A 16,803-nucleotide genomic window follows, 5' to 3' on the forward strand; every position below is an offset into this window, starting at 1 on the left:
AATTAATAAGAAACAGTTTTTTCCCGAGAAATTTTGGTGCAGTCGATTTTTGGGAAAAAAGGAAGGTTTATACACTGCCTTTTTTTGCCCAGAAAAAAAATTGTCTCAGATCGACCGGAAAAAAAATATTTTCTTATAGAATGTGGCCTGTAGAATCCATAATTTCAAACAGTTCCAAGATCGGACTACTAGATCAAAAGTTACAGCCCTTTGAATTTTTTGTCGAAATTGGTTTTTTGACCATAACTTTTGATTGAGACGTCTAATCGAAAAAGTACGAATCGTTTTGGATTCTACGCACCCAAATTAATCAGAAAAAGTTTTTTCCCGAGAAATTTTGGTGCAGTCGATTTTTGGAAAAAAAGGGAGGTTATACACTGCCTTTTTTTGCCCCGAAAAAAAATTGTCTCAGATCGACCGGTCGACTAGATCAAAAGTTACAGCCCTTTGAATTTTTTGTCGAAATTGGTTTTTTGCCCATAAATATACCTATTATTCAAAGTTTTCGTTGACTAATTAAATCAAAAGCAATAAAGGGGCCTGTCAGCAATAAGAAATAAAATACCGTTCTAATCTAATCTTTTTCGTATGTACAATAATAAATAGATAAATGATTACCAGCATCAGCAACCTGCAACCCAATTTCTATTTCTTACCCCCCTCCCCCTCGTCCTTCTAGTACGCACTGGGTGACTGTATGTGCCACGAACTTGTTAATCCCCCCCAGAATAAATTTCTACGTACGCCACTGCACCCCCCGGTGGTATTCCTAATTTGAGACAGTTACATTTTTTTAAAATAAATATTACAGAAAAATCGTTTAAAGTGTTGTTTATAAACAGCCATGTCCCAAACGCATTCGTACTTTTCGCGGGGGGGTGGGTGGGGAGATTCCAGAGCCCCGGTGATATTCCTTATTTGAGACACTTTGAGACCAATTTTTATAAATATTAAAGCAAAATCTGGTCAAGTGTCAACAGTAATCTCCCAAGCGCATTACCTTTAACTAGGGGGGGGGGGGGGTGTTAGATCTAGTGGTGTGGAATCCCTCGGCCTCCAATTCTCGATAGAATATTTATCACAATGAGCTTTGTTGAACATTACCCGAAAAACCTTTGAAAAGGGCGGGGGCGGGGGCATGTAAAAAGCGTTCTGTTTGGAAAGTTATTTTTATTATGGTATCAGGACCACAGAACAGGTTTTCTTACAAATTCCTCTTAAAAGTGGTTATGCTAGGATCGCGAAAATGCGCAAAAGTAACAGTTACTCTGCTACCTTGCTGTAAATTTTTATTTTAAGTGTATTGTATCAGGTTCTCAGAACCATTAGGAGGTGTATATTTTATTTACACGAACTCTCTCTTGATAGAAATTCTGTTCAGGTTGCGAAGAAGTTCTAATTTGTGGCCTATGAGTTCGGGGGAGGTTTGAGAAAGGGGAAGTAACAAAGTGGTGTGTCTCAAGGGACTATTTCAGGACCACTGCTTTTACTATATAATATATTAACTGTTGCTGTTAGTATAAATCTCCCCGGATCTAAATTTGGTCATTATCTGATGAGATATGGCCTGCTGATGGAGCTGTATACATTTTTATGTTATTTTACCCTGACCGCTCTCAACAAACGCATTAGGAGCCAAGCCAATCACAGATGAAATACCGCCTAAATTGCAAGTATCAAGCAGAATTTGTAAACACCAAGAAACGTCGCGAGGAGAGCTCGCCTAAAATACGGTACCGACTTATAAATAATTTTTTTGGCATTTTTCACGTTTTATTTATAATATACGTTCCGATAAACGCCCAATACCGATTTTTTCTCGTCCAGCTCGTGATTCATATCTTTCCGTATTGTTAATTTGCCAAAATCGCATGAGTCATTGAGTAATAAAACCTAGACGTAGTAAGATCTGAAAATTATTTTCGATTCTTTGTTCAAGCAGCGACGTACGTTTATATGAGAAAAAAAAGAGCGTCAGTTTAATGAGGTATTTTCGAAACGTGTCACTTCGTCCTTTATTATTTTCCTGTAAGGTAATTAGTTGTTTCTTTGACCCCTTAAGTTTACAAATTCTTTTGTTTTGTTGCCAATTTTATTTTACCGCCGCCAAATCAAATTAATTTTAACACTTCAAAGTTGATTATCTTTACTGTATGTTATGTTGTAAATGGATTACGCTCGCGATGATGCATATTGCATTCATTAACGTTATTTGTCTCAGTTACGTTTCGACTTAATGGTAAATTCCGATAGTACCAAACTGGCGCGAAATATACAGGATGGTTGATTTTTGAACAAATTATTACAGAATGTGCGAGCTAATTAACTAAACATTGAATTGGCTGTGGGATAATTAAAAACGTTCACGGAACAGCAATCGCTAAATTTAATTATCGGTGAAAGTGCATATTCGTGACGAAATCTGAAGTTGCAAAAATGAATGAAACTCGAATAGTTAGAGAAAGACCAAAAGATGAGCCATTTTTCAGGTGGGTCGCATGAAAATAGCCCTAGATTACCGTTTTTAGCGCATTTTTGAAAAAAAAAACAACATTAAAGATGAAATTCTAGTTTCTTTTGGCTAACATTCCCACGAAATATATGTAATATGCAAGAGAGAGTCACAGGGATGGAAAATACTGTAAATAAACAGCTACGGCTGTGAATGACCTCGAATCTCAACTGTAGACTCGAACGAGGGGCAAGTTACAAGTTTCTAGGGAGGGGACACTGCTAACAAAAACCCTTCGGCTTAGAATCTACGTGCGGTATGAGTTGCGATTCACTAATTTCCACATATTTTGTTGACTTTGCCGTCCAAAATTATTAACAAAAAGGTGTTATTGCACCAAAGATAAGTCACCTATTGTCCAGCTACCTTGCTTTGTATAACTTTCAACATTCTTTCAATAAATTACTATTATTAGGTCTATTATTTGACAGTGGTACTCGAAGAAATAGTTTACAACAGTATATAAAAAGAAAACTGTCACAAAATCTACGAAAACGTTCAGTTTTACGAACCAATTCAAAGCTACATTGAATGGGTAAAGATCGTCGATAATTCCGTATAAAACCACCAAAAATCCCCCTAAAGTGATTTATTTCCCGCTTCCTTGTTTCGTAATCGGTTTATACGAAACAAGTGTATCCATAACAGAAAATTTGTGTACATTCCTCCTTCACATTCGAAATTTCTTTCAATAACGAAGACCACCGACGCCGACGACGTGGAGAACATCCTCTTAATCCTACTTAAGATGTTACCGGGAGAGGCAAAAAACACAGGGCGGAAATCAATTTCGAGGAAGTAAAACGCAATTTTTCCACCCGTCGATATTGGGGAATTGGTCGATATTTATTTCTAAGTCGTTATATCGACTCCAGATGTTAATTTTCTCAGATGTTAATTACGCGCATTAAAATAATATACGCACGCACGTAACGGAAAAAAACTCACCTCTTTGTCTTTGGCAGCGATTTCACTTTCAAAATTTGGTTTCTCCATGTTTCCGTCTTTCGTCTCGTAGCCCACGTTCGTACCTGCTAATTGCTCTTTCAGCGTTGTGACTTCTTTTTCGGCGAGTGTCGCTCTCTGAAAGCAAAAATTGGGGTTGGTTAAAATCGCGTTAGTGGGTAATTTTAGGGGGGACGAGGTACGTGTAAGAAAATTAATCGCACCTACAGGGTAATTATCATATCAGTCGATTGTCATACGGTGTACCTATGGTTGAATGTTTGATTTAAATATACGTGTACAGTCATTCGTGTGGAAATTTTGATGCCAGCGAAAGATACATATTTTTATTTTACGAATTCGCCTTTGTTGTTTGTAGCAGTGGCAGCGGCGTGGCATCGAAACTGCAAAATATCGCGTCATAACAAAAATAAATGACAACTTCCTACATACATATTATATAAGCAGCAGTGAATAATTGTTTAAATGGGATGATAACAATTTCCTTAACGTCTTATCAGTTTCTGTGGTTTGACGGGGAAAAAATGGTTCGTGATAAAGTGTTTTAAATTATCTGCATTATCCAGAGGTTTGCCGAGACCGAGACAAAGGTTCGGTTCGCTGTCCAAAAAGTACCCCATGCCCAAACGCCTCTGGGAGAGGGGATTTCTTTGAATGTTGGAACCTCTGACCACTCGTTCGAATTTCAAAATAGACCTCAGATTTGGATGCACCCCTCTTTTCTCGATTTGATGTGTTGCCCCATAAGCTTCCCTCACCTTGCCCTAATGCGTAATCAGCGTAATGGAGCTTTTGGGAGTCGTTAAGAGCATTTGAGATACGAGCTTTAAAGGTCTAGCTTTAAGACAGTCCCCAACAGTTTTTACGGGTTTTCAAACTCTAAATTGTATATCAGTCTTTTAAAGACCTTTAGGGTCGTCAAAAACCTTTTTTGAAAGCAGGCTGGGGAGATTTTCAGTAATTCTTACCTTACGTTGAAATAAATTCCACTGTAAGAGACAGGGGAAGGGTGGAATACGCTCCAGGCAAAGAAGCATTGGAATATTACATTTCAAGCCATTCTTGAACCAGTATTTTGGAAAAAATGTGTGCCAGAAATTGTGAATGCGCCTAGCGAAACATTCTGAAACCTCCCCCAAGCTCAATCACTGGGGGAAGAAGTGACTTGAGTATTTTAACTTCTGATCCATTCGCAATTGATTATATCTATTAATTACACCATAAAACCACTTCATCTCGCCCTTCAAAAAGACTTCTTCTCGATTTGACCTTTGGTTTTCCATAAGACCGGATTCGGGGAGGATGACGGCACTAAATTCTCTAAAAAAATTCAGTGTACTCCACAACCTTTGGGGAAGCGTCTAACAGACCTTTAGAAGAGTGAGCCTTTTAGAGCCTTTAAGACTGTTTAACATTCATTAAAAGTACTACTCGAATTGTTGAAACCATTTACGAGCTTTAAAGGTCTCTGTAAGTACACTTTTGAGCATCGTTAACAGCCTTAACAGTCGCCACCACTCTTTCGGGTCTTCAAAAGTTTCCAAGAACTGTCGCCTTACCTCGCTCTAATACGTTATGAGTGTTGCCTGTATTAAGGGTTGCTTTCACTTAAGAGTTGGGCACATGATTTTCGAACTAAAACGAAAAATTGTGAGAACACTATGTTCAATCAATTGAATTCGAAATTAAACTTTTTACCTTTAGTGTAATGTAACAGGGTGAGGTGAGGCGGCGCAGCTGCCAAAACCGAGCATATGGACCGTAACTTACAAAAACAAAGTGAAGATACGCAATTTAGCTACTATAATTACTTGTCGATTTGATACGTCCTGCTCTATACGCTTCGTTTCGGCGGCTGCGCCGCCTCACCTCACTCTAATACCTTAAGAGTGTTGCCTGTATTAACGGTTCATTTCACTTCGAGTTTAGCGCGTGAATTTCGAACTAAAACGAAAATTTTAGAAGAGAATGTGATTCTCAATCAATCTCAATCTAATTTAAACTTTTTACCTTCAGCGTAACGTAACAGCGCGAGGTGAGGCGGCGCAGCCGCCGAAACCGAGCATATGGACCGTGACTTACCAGAACAAAGTGAGGCGACGCAATTTATCTACTATAATTACTTGTCGATTTGATACGTCCTGCCCTATACGCTCGGTTTCGGCGGCTGCGCCGCCTCACCTCGCTCTAATACCTTAAGAGTGTTGCCTGTATTAAGGGTTGATTCGAGTTTAGCGCGTGACTTTCGAACTAAAACGAAAAATTGAAAAGAGAATATTATTCTCAATCAATCTCAATCGAATTTAAACTTTTTACCTTCAGCGTACGGTAATAGCGCGAGGAAAGGCGGCGCAGCCGCCGAAACCGAGCATATGGACCGTAACTTACCAAAACAAAGTGAGGCGACGCAATTTATCTCTCGATTTATCTACTATAATTACATGTCAATTTGATACGTCCTGCCCTATACGCTCGGTTTCGGCGGCTGCGCCGCCTCACCTCGCTCTAATACGTTATGAGTGTTGCGTGTATTAAGGGTTGATTTCTCTTCGAGTTCAGCGCGTGAATTTCGAACTAAAACGAAAAATGGAGACGAGAATGTTATGCTCATCTAATTCAAAACGAAACTTGACACCTTCAGAGTATGTATCCCAACGAACTAGCGCGAGGTGAGGCGGCGCAGCCGCCGAAGCCGAGCATATGGACCGTGATATATTAGAACAATGTGAGGCAGTGCAATTTATCTACGATAATTACTTTCCGAACCGAAATGTCCTGCTCTATTCGATCGGTTCCGGCGGCGCCTCACCTCGCTCTGATACGTTGTGAGTTTTGCCTGTATTAAGGGTTGCTTTCAGAACAAGTTGTTCGAGTGAATTTCGAATTAAAACGAAAAATGGCGACGAGAACGCTATACCCATCTAATTCAAAATTAAACTGTACACTTTCAGCGTATCTACCTTAACGCAATAGCGCGAGGTGAGGCGGCGCAGCCGCCGGAATCGAGCATATGGACCGCGACGAATCATAACAACGTGAGGCGGCGCAATCTATCCACTTTATTACTTTCCGGTTGATACGTCTTCCCTATCCGCTCGGTTTCGGCGGCTGCGCCGCCTCACCTCGCTCTTAATCCGTTAGGAGAGTTGCCTGTCTTAAGGGTTGCTTTCAGTTCGAGTGAATTTCGAAATAAAATCCAAAAATTGAGACTAGAATGCTATTGCTCAATTAAAAATGAAATTGGACACCTTCAGCGTATGTACCTTGACGTAATAGCGCGAGGTGAGGTGGCGCAGCCGCCCAAAACAGAGCATATGGACCGTGACGTATCAGAACAAGGTGAGGCTTCGCAATTTATCTACTATAATTACTTGTCGATATGATACGTCTTGTTCTATACGCTCAGTTTCGGCGGCTGCTCCGCCTCACCTCGTTCTAATATGTAGCGATTGCTGCCTACCTTCGCGCTATTTTGTTATTTGTTTTAAAACAACATAATCAACCTAAAATTCTCGTCTCTGTCATATTACAGTATAAACTGATCTTTCATCGCAGCTTTTACTGTAATTGTTGAGCTTACAACCCTCTCTGCGAAAAAATGCAGTGTACGATTGATTACGGCGGTTTTTATAGACCAAACATTTAATAAATGACAACAAAAACCCATGGAGCATAACTGCTCCTGCAGGAGAGCGGGAGGGAAAGTCAGAAAATAGTGTATAGGGTCGATTAAAATTCTCGTTTAATTACGTGGGGTGTAATTTCACAGAGGTTTTAAATATTTCAAGAGTCTATTTAAAGAGAAAAAATAAGTGATTCTGTCTTTTCACAGGCAGTGTACGAAGCGATTCTAACCAAATGATTTAGGACTCGTATCCGGTAGACACTTAAATATCTGTTATAGGAGGGACGCTCCAGATGTCACATGCCATAAAAAACGATCGGAAATGTCTACTTCGACTTCAAATTGCCTTTAGAAAATACATTTTTATTCGATTCTAATTTCCTGCCAGGTACGTCCCTTAGCGGGGAAAATAAAAAAAAAGGGATGACAATAAAGCGGGACAGAGTCAAAATAAAAACTGTCCCGGGCTGTTTAATTAGGTAAAAGTTTTGAAAGGGAATCCGCTTAAAGGCACCGATAACTTTATTAGTAATCACATCTGTTAATTAACTAAGTAACCACCCCCGCATTTACTTCAACCCCTTATATTGAAGAATCCCCACAGAGAAAAGCTCGAAGTTTATTATTTTCCGAGGTAATCTGTATCATATCGATTTCGGCGGTGGTACGTTTTTGAAAAATGAATTTCCATCCTTCGAGTTACAGCCCACATTTTCACACAATAATAATGTAAGGCGCGACCATTCATAAATTTTATAAATTATACGCCCCATCGAATGTACGCGGTTGGTTGTAAAACGGTTCCGGAACGTTAAACAGAAAAATTGCAAAAATTTAAGAGGTCGAAGCGTATTTTATTGATAAAATCGGGCGAATCAAAGTAAAAGAGGGTGGAGAGAGAGCGAGAGGTTCGAAATATCAACAAAAGAAAATTTGACGTGTTCATCAATAATGAAATTAACTTCGACGAGCATCAGCACTACCTACCCCGAATATCCAGATTCTGTATCGATGGAGAATACAAAGCTTTTTGTTTAATCAAAATCTCAAATAATTTTCGAAGCGTGACAAATAATCGAGTGGAATTTATATTGAAATATCGAGCATTACTTCATTAATTGCAAGTTGAGATAGTTTATTATTAGATTTTGGATCTCGAGCACTAATTCGCCGCTCGCGATTTAATGAAATCGAGATATGCAAGTCGTAAAGTTGTCAGCCCAGGACCGATATCTGATCGTAACGAACAAGAAAACTATATCGAGCGATCTGTCGATATTTTAACGTGGAAGCGTTTCTAATTGAAGTTTCCAAAAAGATCAAATTCCTGAAATATCTCTGATACTTTCCCACAATACGACTGGATTCGCAAATTGAGTTTAAGATTTCAAAATATAAAAGTAGAAAACCTTTTTTTCTAATATACTTTTTGACGAATTATTTCGACAAATTTGAATTTTTTGGATCCTACAGGTCAGAATTTCATTTTCAAGTCGCTCTGAAACAACTGGTTCTGGGATAGGTTTTAGAATGCATTCAAAAAGTTCATCTGAATCAAGTCGTTTTTCAATCGAATCCCTCAGAAAAAATCCCTATCTGATATAAGTCGTTTTTCGATCGGATTTGGAAGCAAAATCCTGTTTTTTGCTATAACTTTCAAGGTAGTTTTTCGACAAGGTAAATTTAACTGTTTTTGGATTCTACAGGCCAAAACTTCATAGAAAAAAAAACGTTTCCAAGTCGATCTGAGGCTAGTAGCTTTTCGATCAATTTTGAAATCACCTTACTTTAATTCAAATTCGTTTTTTTTTCTAATTCGACGAAACTTCTCGATCTCTCCAACTTTAGAAGCACTTTGTTTTAATTGAAAATCGTTTTTTTTTGTAATCTGCGACGAAGTTTTTAGATCTCGCCAATTTTCTGCATTCTACAAGCCAAAATTTCTCAGAAAAATGCAGCTGATCCGAAATAAGTCGTTTTCCGACCGAGTTTGGAAACAATACTATACTCAGCAACGTAAAAGCCGATAATTGTAAAACTCAGTACCCCCATGGTGGTGTTCTGGAAATGTCATTGAAACTATCATATATACTGGAGGGCCCATATCCCCCAGAAAGACCCCCAAACCGTTTAGTCTTCAAGACTGGCTTGACGGTTGTTGGGGAAAATGATTACCGTATCGTTTTCTCCGCACTGCATAGAACGTAGCACCGGGGGGTCTGAGGGGTATTCCCAGTTACGTAAAAATCGATGACCATTTCCCGAAAATTATGCTAAAAAGGCCAGGGTTCAAAAACACGAATTTTTGTAGAAAACTCAGAAAAAGTGCTCGCGAAACGTTAACTCGTGATTTATTTATTGTCTGTGGGGTACCCCCCCCCCCCCCCCCAGTATACGTAAACTTTATTCCCATGAGTACACAAACCGCCCCAGACCCCCCGGTGTATGCTACCACGCGAAACGTTAACTCCTGAGGACTCTCGTGGCACTTTAAAAAAGTACCCTATTCGTGTCGGGTAAAAACACACAACCGGGGGGTCTGGGGGGTATCAATACCCCCCAGTATACGTAAACTTTATTCCCATGAGTACACAAACCGCCCCAGACCCCCCGGTCTACGTTATCACGCGAAACGTTAACTCCTGAGGACTCTCGTGACACTTTAAAAAAGTACCCTATTCGTGTCGGGTAAAAACACACAACCGGGGGGTCTGGGGGGTATGGAATACCCCCCAGTATACGTAAACTTTATTTCCATGAGTACACAAACCCCCCAGACCCCCCGGTGTATGCTACCACGCGAAACGTTAACTCCTGAGGACTCTCGTGACACTTTAAAAAAGTACCCTACTCGTGTCGGGTAAAAACATACAACCGGTGGGTCTGGGGGGTATGGAAAACCCCCCAGTATACGTAAACTTTATTTCCACGAGTACACAAACCCCCCAGGCCCCCCGGTCTATGTTACCACGTGATACGTTAACTCCTGAGGACTCTCGTGACACTTTAAAAAAGTACCCTACTCGTGTCGGGTAAAAACACACATCCGGGGGGTCTGGGGGGTATGGAATGCCCCCCAGTATACGTAAACTTTATTCCCATGAGTACACAAACCCCCCAGCCCCCCCGGCCTATGTTACCACGTGATACGTTAACTCCTGAAGACTCTCGTGACACTTTAAAAAAGTACCCTACTCGTGTCGGGTAAAAACACACAACCGGGGGGTCTGGGGGGTATGGAATACCCCCCCAGTATACGTAAACTTTATTCCCATGAGTACACAAACCGCCCCAGACCCCCCGGTGTATGCTACCACGCGAAACGTTAACTCCTGAGGACTCTCGTGGCACTTTAAAAAAGTACCCTATTCGTGTCGGGTAAAAACACACAACCGGGGGGTCTGGGGGGTATCAATACCCCCCAGTATACGTAAACTTTATTCCCATGAGTACACAAACCGCCCCAGACCCCCCGGTCTACGTTATCACGCGAAACGTTAACTCCTGAGGACTCTCGTGACACTTTAAAAAAGTACCCTATTCGTGTCGGGTAAAAACACACAACCGGGGGGTCTGGGGGGTATGGAATACCCCCCAGTATACGTAAACTTTATTTCCATGAGTACACAAACCCCCCAGACCCCCCGGTGTATGCTACCACGCGAAACGTTAACTCCTGAGGACTCTCGTGACACTTTAAAAAAGTACCCTACTCGTGTCGGGTAAAAACATACAACCGGTGGGTCTGGGGGGTATGGAAAACCCCCCAGTATACGTAAACTTTATTTCCACGAGTACACAAACCCCCCAGGCCCCCCGGTCTATGTTACCACGTGATACGTTAACTCCTGAGGACTCTCGTGACACTTTAAAAAAGTACCCTACTCGTGTCGGGTAAAAACACACATCCGGGGGGTCTGGGGGGTATGGAATGCCCCCCAGTATACGTAAACTTTATTCCCATGAGTACACAAACCCCCCAGCCCCCCCGGCCTATGTTACCACGTGATACGTTAACTCCTGAAGACTCTCGTGACACTTTAAAAAAGTACCCTACTCGTGTCGGGTAAAAACACACAACCGGGGGGTCGGGGGGGATATGGAATACCCCCCAGTATACGTAAACTTTATTCCCATGAGTACACAAACCCCCCACACCCCCCGGTCTACGTTACCACGCGAAACGTTAACTCCTGAGGACTCTCGTGATTACCCTACTGCTGATACTGGGGCGGGGGGTTTGGAATACCCCCCAGTATACGTAAACTTTATTCCCATGAGTACACAAATGATTTAATGATGATTGTAGAAAAAGGCTCCACAAGCTTTCCTTTGCTGGGGGTTATTCCCCGGCGCTACTTTCCCTCGCGAAACGTTGCATGTAAGACCTCTTAGCGAGGTTTTTAGAACGGAAACTTTACAAGGTTTTAAGGGTCAGTATAGGGCACCAATATTTTTAATAAACTATACGGAATTTAAGAGTCCTTAGGCACCATACAGAGTACAGCATTTAGGAGTTTTTAAGAGTAAATTCCAGGACCAAATCCTGCCATTCCAGGGTCGAGAGAATTGAAAAAAATTAGCCTCCAATCTTCAATTGCAGCCCCTTTAAACCTTCCTCACTGGATAAAGTGATCACTAATCGCCTATAAGGAATTTAAGAGCCTTTAACTTCATGGTGAAATCCTACCATTCCAGCAAGAATGTAATTGAGGGAAAGTTTCCTAGGAACGAATATTCCAGGAGCGATTTTCTATTCTCCAATATCGTGTTTTGCGCGGATTTTTCACGCGACAAAAAAATGTTGAAAGGAAGACAATCCCCAAACGCCAACCCCGTGCTTGATGGGCGCATAACATCCTGAATACGCCTCTGCCTGTAAATTTCCAAAATGCATCGATTGCGCGTCAATATCGTTCGATAAACAATCGTCGGTTACATTCGTCAATTAGGAACCGGCGCGATTGCCTTTTGCGTACGCGATAAGACGCAGGTGTTTCTCCTAAAATTGTACCAAATTGTTCAGTATTTGCCGTGTTAGCGTCGTATTTATCGCGTTGTAATTTGTGCCCGTTTCGTGTTTCCAGCGAAATTAGGAGACGAAGGACCCTAAATCCCTAGCTGAGGAGCCTGGCGCCTTGGGTAAGTCATCTTTTTGTATCGGTGATGGTACAAAAAAGGTACCTTTGTCCTTATTTTATTTTTTTAAATTGTACGAACGGACTTTTACTATATGCATTCGCAATAAGGGCGTAGGGTTTTGCCCAGATACTTCGTATTGATGATAAGGGATACATTCCATTGCATTCTTAACGTATTAGTCATCATAGATCTACAACAGGCGATGGTGACGCATAAACCTATGACGTCATCAACTAGTGTTTCAAAAGGATACAGGTTTTAATATCCAAAAAAAGGGTGGAATGAATATTGTTTTCAAAGGTGAAGGGCGAAAGTATCCAATTTTGCAACAGTAAATATTTCATTAAGACGACATAATCCCATCTCCATTAAAAAAATCAAAATTTTATCATTTCGTTTCGATTTAATGATTACCAAACGTACTTAAACACAGCGGTTCAAATATCAAAAAATGGAAAAACGGACGCAAAAATTCGACGCCAGGACGGGAAATTTTTTTTAATGCGATCATTGTTCCGTGCTCTTTCGTTTTTGTAATGGAGTCATTGTCCTCTGATCTTTTGTTTTTAGTGCACTTTCACTGTCAAAAAATAAAACGTGCACTTTTGCACTATTGACGTCTGTCTGTCTGTCTGTCACAAAGGCTCCGGAACGACACCACTTACTGACTTGGTGTTGGTGTCATTCGTCATTCTAGCTGGAGGATTCTCGTGATACTTTAAAAAGTACCCTACTCGTGTTGGGTAAAAACACGGAACGGGGGGGTACGAAACAACCCCCCCTCCCCCACACTCCCTCTAGTATAGGGAGATGATTGTGGAGAAAATCCCCTCAAGTTTTCCTTTGCTGGAGAGTATTCCATGGCGTTTTTTTAATAATTAAAAAAAAGTTTTATTGTTTGTGTTTTGTCTGTCCGGCTGTCCGGACCCACTTTGTTTTTGAAAGTACAACGTGCATAACTTTTACTTGAGACTATCAATTGAAAATGGTAGGGGGGTGAACACATATCCTACCCTTCATGATATTCTAACGAAAGGCCTCTTCTAAATTAATTAGTTTCGACAGACTAAGTACTTAATCACTACTTTTCGAAAAAATCATTCATTCTTACCTCTTATCAATATAGTGGGGGGGGGGGGGGGGGGGCGTAACTGGTTTTATCCTTCATGGTACTCTAATGAAAGGTCTCAATGTAAGGAATTAATTTCTACCAACCATTCCAGCGACTCATTGATTCGTTATGACATCATCAATTTTTGATGCAGAATCATCGAACTTTGATGCTTGCACCAAAGGATTTTTGATACGACAAAGCATAATAATTAATGGTATATCAATTTTTTATTTCGTGCCAATCGTTACACATATTCGAAGAATAAATTAATTAACACGAAGGCATTAAAAAGGATGGTACCCTTAAAGTTCTAATTAATCATTATCTAATTACATCCGACGTTGTTTCCCCCGCTCGTTTCTACTCGATATTAATGATATTTGACGGGTTTAATAAGACAAAGGCAAATCAATATCATTTTCCACATCTCAATAATTGCGTTTTCGTAATATATAGCAGTTAACGTAATTTCATAAATTTACCTTACGTCGGCAGACAGAAGCGTTGCGTTTCGCTTTTCTTTAATAAGTTTTAGAAAAGGACGGTAATTTCGCTTTATGAATCTCATCAAAACCATTACTCGCTACAAATAAGGATCAATAAGAGACATTCAAAGACTTTGGTTTTAGCAAATCATTATCTGAAATGTAAAGCTCGAAGTGAAGGATTGGTTTGAAAGGGGGACGCTCGCTTATAATATTCGTTTTGAATAATTCGTGGAGCCTTTCAATATTTTGGAGCGATGCGTGCGGCGGTTTTTTTTCTAAATTGTGACATTTTGCGATTTGGCGAATAAAAGGGATGGAAAAAGGAAACTATATTAGAACTTAGGGGTTGGGGGGAGGAGAGAGACAACGGTTGATATAAAAGGGTTAGCAGTAGTAAAATAAGAGCCCCTAGCATCACTAATTAGTTATCAAAGAGTGACAAAATTCAATACGATGGGGGTTTACTTTGAAGGTACTTTTTCTTTACGAAAAAGGGTGCGCTTACTTAATCTACGAAAGTTTAACAAAATGGAGACTAATCTGTTTTACATTCACTACATGAGACAACTAAAATATATGTACAGTTTCGATAGCAAAATCCGACGCTTTGACAAAACTTTAACTCTCTAAAAAACCCTCCACGATTACGAACTTCGCTCAGCGCGCGGAGCGTTAGAGCAAAAGAGATGATCTTAGGGGCGTAAATCAAAAACTTCCTTGTGCATATAGCAACTCTAGCTGGGATTAATAAAATTAACAGATAGAATTACTTCAGTCAGATATCGTACGAGGCGCTGCGTTACTTTTGCGATATATTCGCAACCCTCTCGCTCGCACCTACCGTTTCCACCCCGATTCTGGCGCGTAGAAGCGAGACGCGGGCATAATTTCGTTTTGAGTATAGGAAAGTCGCCCTAATGGAATAAGCGGAGATCGCTGTAGTGGAATTCACTAATACAAAGTGCGGCAATACGATTTACTACTAAATTTTAGTCCAACTATTAACTTTGTTAAGTTTAGAAATTTTCAATTTGCGTTCTAAGTGCGCGTTGACATTTTCCACCCTCGAGCTTTCCAATGGGCACACGTTAAAATTAGAAATACTAATATTTAGGTTTTATAAGAAATTGAACGCATTCTATGGTGCTATTATTATGTTGGAATTAAAAAAAATCATTTTCAAGAAACTGTAGTGTCAATTAAGCCACAAAAAACAATCGTAGGTACTTGAAAATGCATCCAATCACAGCTTTCAGAGCTCACATTTTTAAGCCAGCTACAAATATCCAACTCGTATATAAAAATTTCAAAAAACATTTTTTTATTTTTCTTGAGTTATGCAGGGTATCAAATTTCAATACAAAAACATAGAATTTTTGAAGCTGTGTTGAGTTTAGCAGGGCAACAATTCGAAAAGCAATTTCTGGGCAATTTTGAGAATTTAATCAACAGTGTATACTACACGAAAAAATTCCAATTGTTCGATTTATACACTGCCATAACTGCAATTTTTGAGCTTTTTCGGAATTTCAAAAACGAAAAATAACATTTTTTGAATTTTTATAAATGCTACACAAACGAAATTCAAAAAATGAATTGCTAACTTCATTCAATTTTTGGATTCTCATAGAAGCTATGTAGATAAATTTACGTTAATAATTCAGAAATGCAATTTTTGAGTTTTGAAAAAATTTCCAGAGCATCAAATAACATTTTTTTTTCTTTATTCTCTATTACCTCTATCAACCTCATGTTAGTTTTTAAGAAAAAGTAATCAAGGCCTGGGGGGTATGAAAAAAATCCCAGCAACACTCCCTGGCAGTGCCCTCAGCAAAGGGACACTCGATAATTTTTTCTCAGTTATCTCCAACAACCCCATGTTCGCTTTTGGAAAAAGAAATCAAATTTTTATATGGTGATGGGGGGTATTATACCCCCCCCCCCTTCTCCAGACCCCGCGGTCATACGTTTTTCCACAAGAGCGTTCAGACTCTCATAATTAGTTTTACAAAAAGGGTAGACGAATCTTTCTTTCCTGTGAAGTGTAGTAGCACTCAGTTCTTGGAGAAGAACGTAGCAGCGGGGGGTCTTGGGGGTATGAAAAACTCCCCAGCAAGACTCCCTAGCAGTGCCCTTAGCAAAGGGACACTCGATAAATCTTTCTCCATTATCTCCAACAACCCCATGTTCGCTTTTGAAAAAAGGAACCAAATTTTTATATGGTGCGGGGGGGTATTAAACCCCTTCCCCCTTCAGATCCCCCGGTCATACGTTTTCCCACAAGAGCGCTCAGACTCTCATAATTAGTTTTACAAAAAGGGTAGACGAATCTTTCTTTCCTGTGAAGTGTAGCAGCACTCAGTTCTTGGAGAAGAACGTAGCAGCGGGGGGTCTTGGGGGTATGAAAAACTCCCCACTAGTGCCCTCAGCAAAGTGACACTCAATAAATCTTTCTCCATTATCTCCAACAACCCCATGTTCGCTTTTGAAAAAAGGAACCAAATTTTTATATGGTGCGGGGGGGGGGGGGAATTATACCCCTTCCCCCTTCAGACCCCCCGGGCATTCGTTTTCCCACAAGATCGGTCAGACTCTCATAATTAGTTTTACAAAAAGGGTAGACGAATCTTTCTTTCCTGTGAAGTGCAGTAGCACTCAGTTCTTGGAGAATAACGTAATGGGGGGGGGGGGGGCTCTGGGGGGTTTAAAAACCCCCCAGCAGCACTCCCTAGCAGTGCCCTTAGCAAAGGGACACTCGATAATTCTTTCTTATTATCTCCAACAACCCCATGTTTGTTTTTGAAAAAAGAAACCAAATTTTTATATGGTGATGGGGGGTATTATACCCCCCCCCCTCCAGACTCCGCGGTCATTCGTTTTCCCACAAGATCGCTCAGACTCTCATAATTAGTTTTACAAAAAGGGTAGACGAATCTTTCTTTCCTGTGAAGTGCAG

At 40.4% G+C, this 16,803-nt stretch overlaps 1 protein-coding gene across 5 annotated transcripts in view; it reads right to left on the bottom strand.

The window, feature by feature from the left end:
• LOC116161553 (homeobox protein cut-like) overlaps nucleotides 1-16,803 on the bottom strand; it is a 96,535-nt gene that overhangs the window by 38,157 nt on the left and 41,575 nt on the right. For all 5 annotated transcript variants that reach the window (XM_031474941.1, XM_031474938.1, XM_031474937.1 and 2 more), the window contains one exon: nucleotides 3,461-3,595. In XM_031474941.1, the coding sequence (XP_031330801.1) occupies nucleotides 3,461-3,595 (135 nt within the window). The remainder of the gene's footprint in view (nucleotides 1-3,460; nucleotides 3,596-16,803) is intronic.

The sequence above is a fragment of the Photinus pyralis genome, unplaced genomic scaffold (assembly GCF_008802855.1).
Source record: "Photinus pyralis isolate 1611_PpyrPB1 unplaced genomic scaffold, Ppyr1.3 Ppyr1.4_LG10, whole genome shotgun sequence".
NCBI classification, from domain to species: Eukaryota; Metazoa; Arthropoda; class Insecta; order Coleoptera; family Lampyridae; genus Photinus; species Photinus pyralis.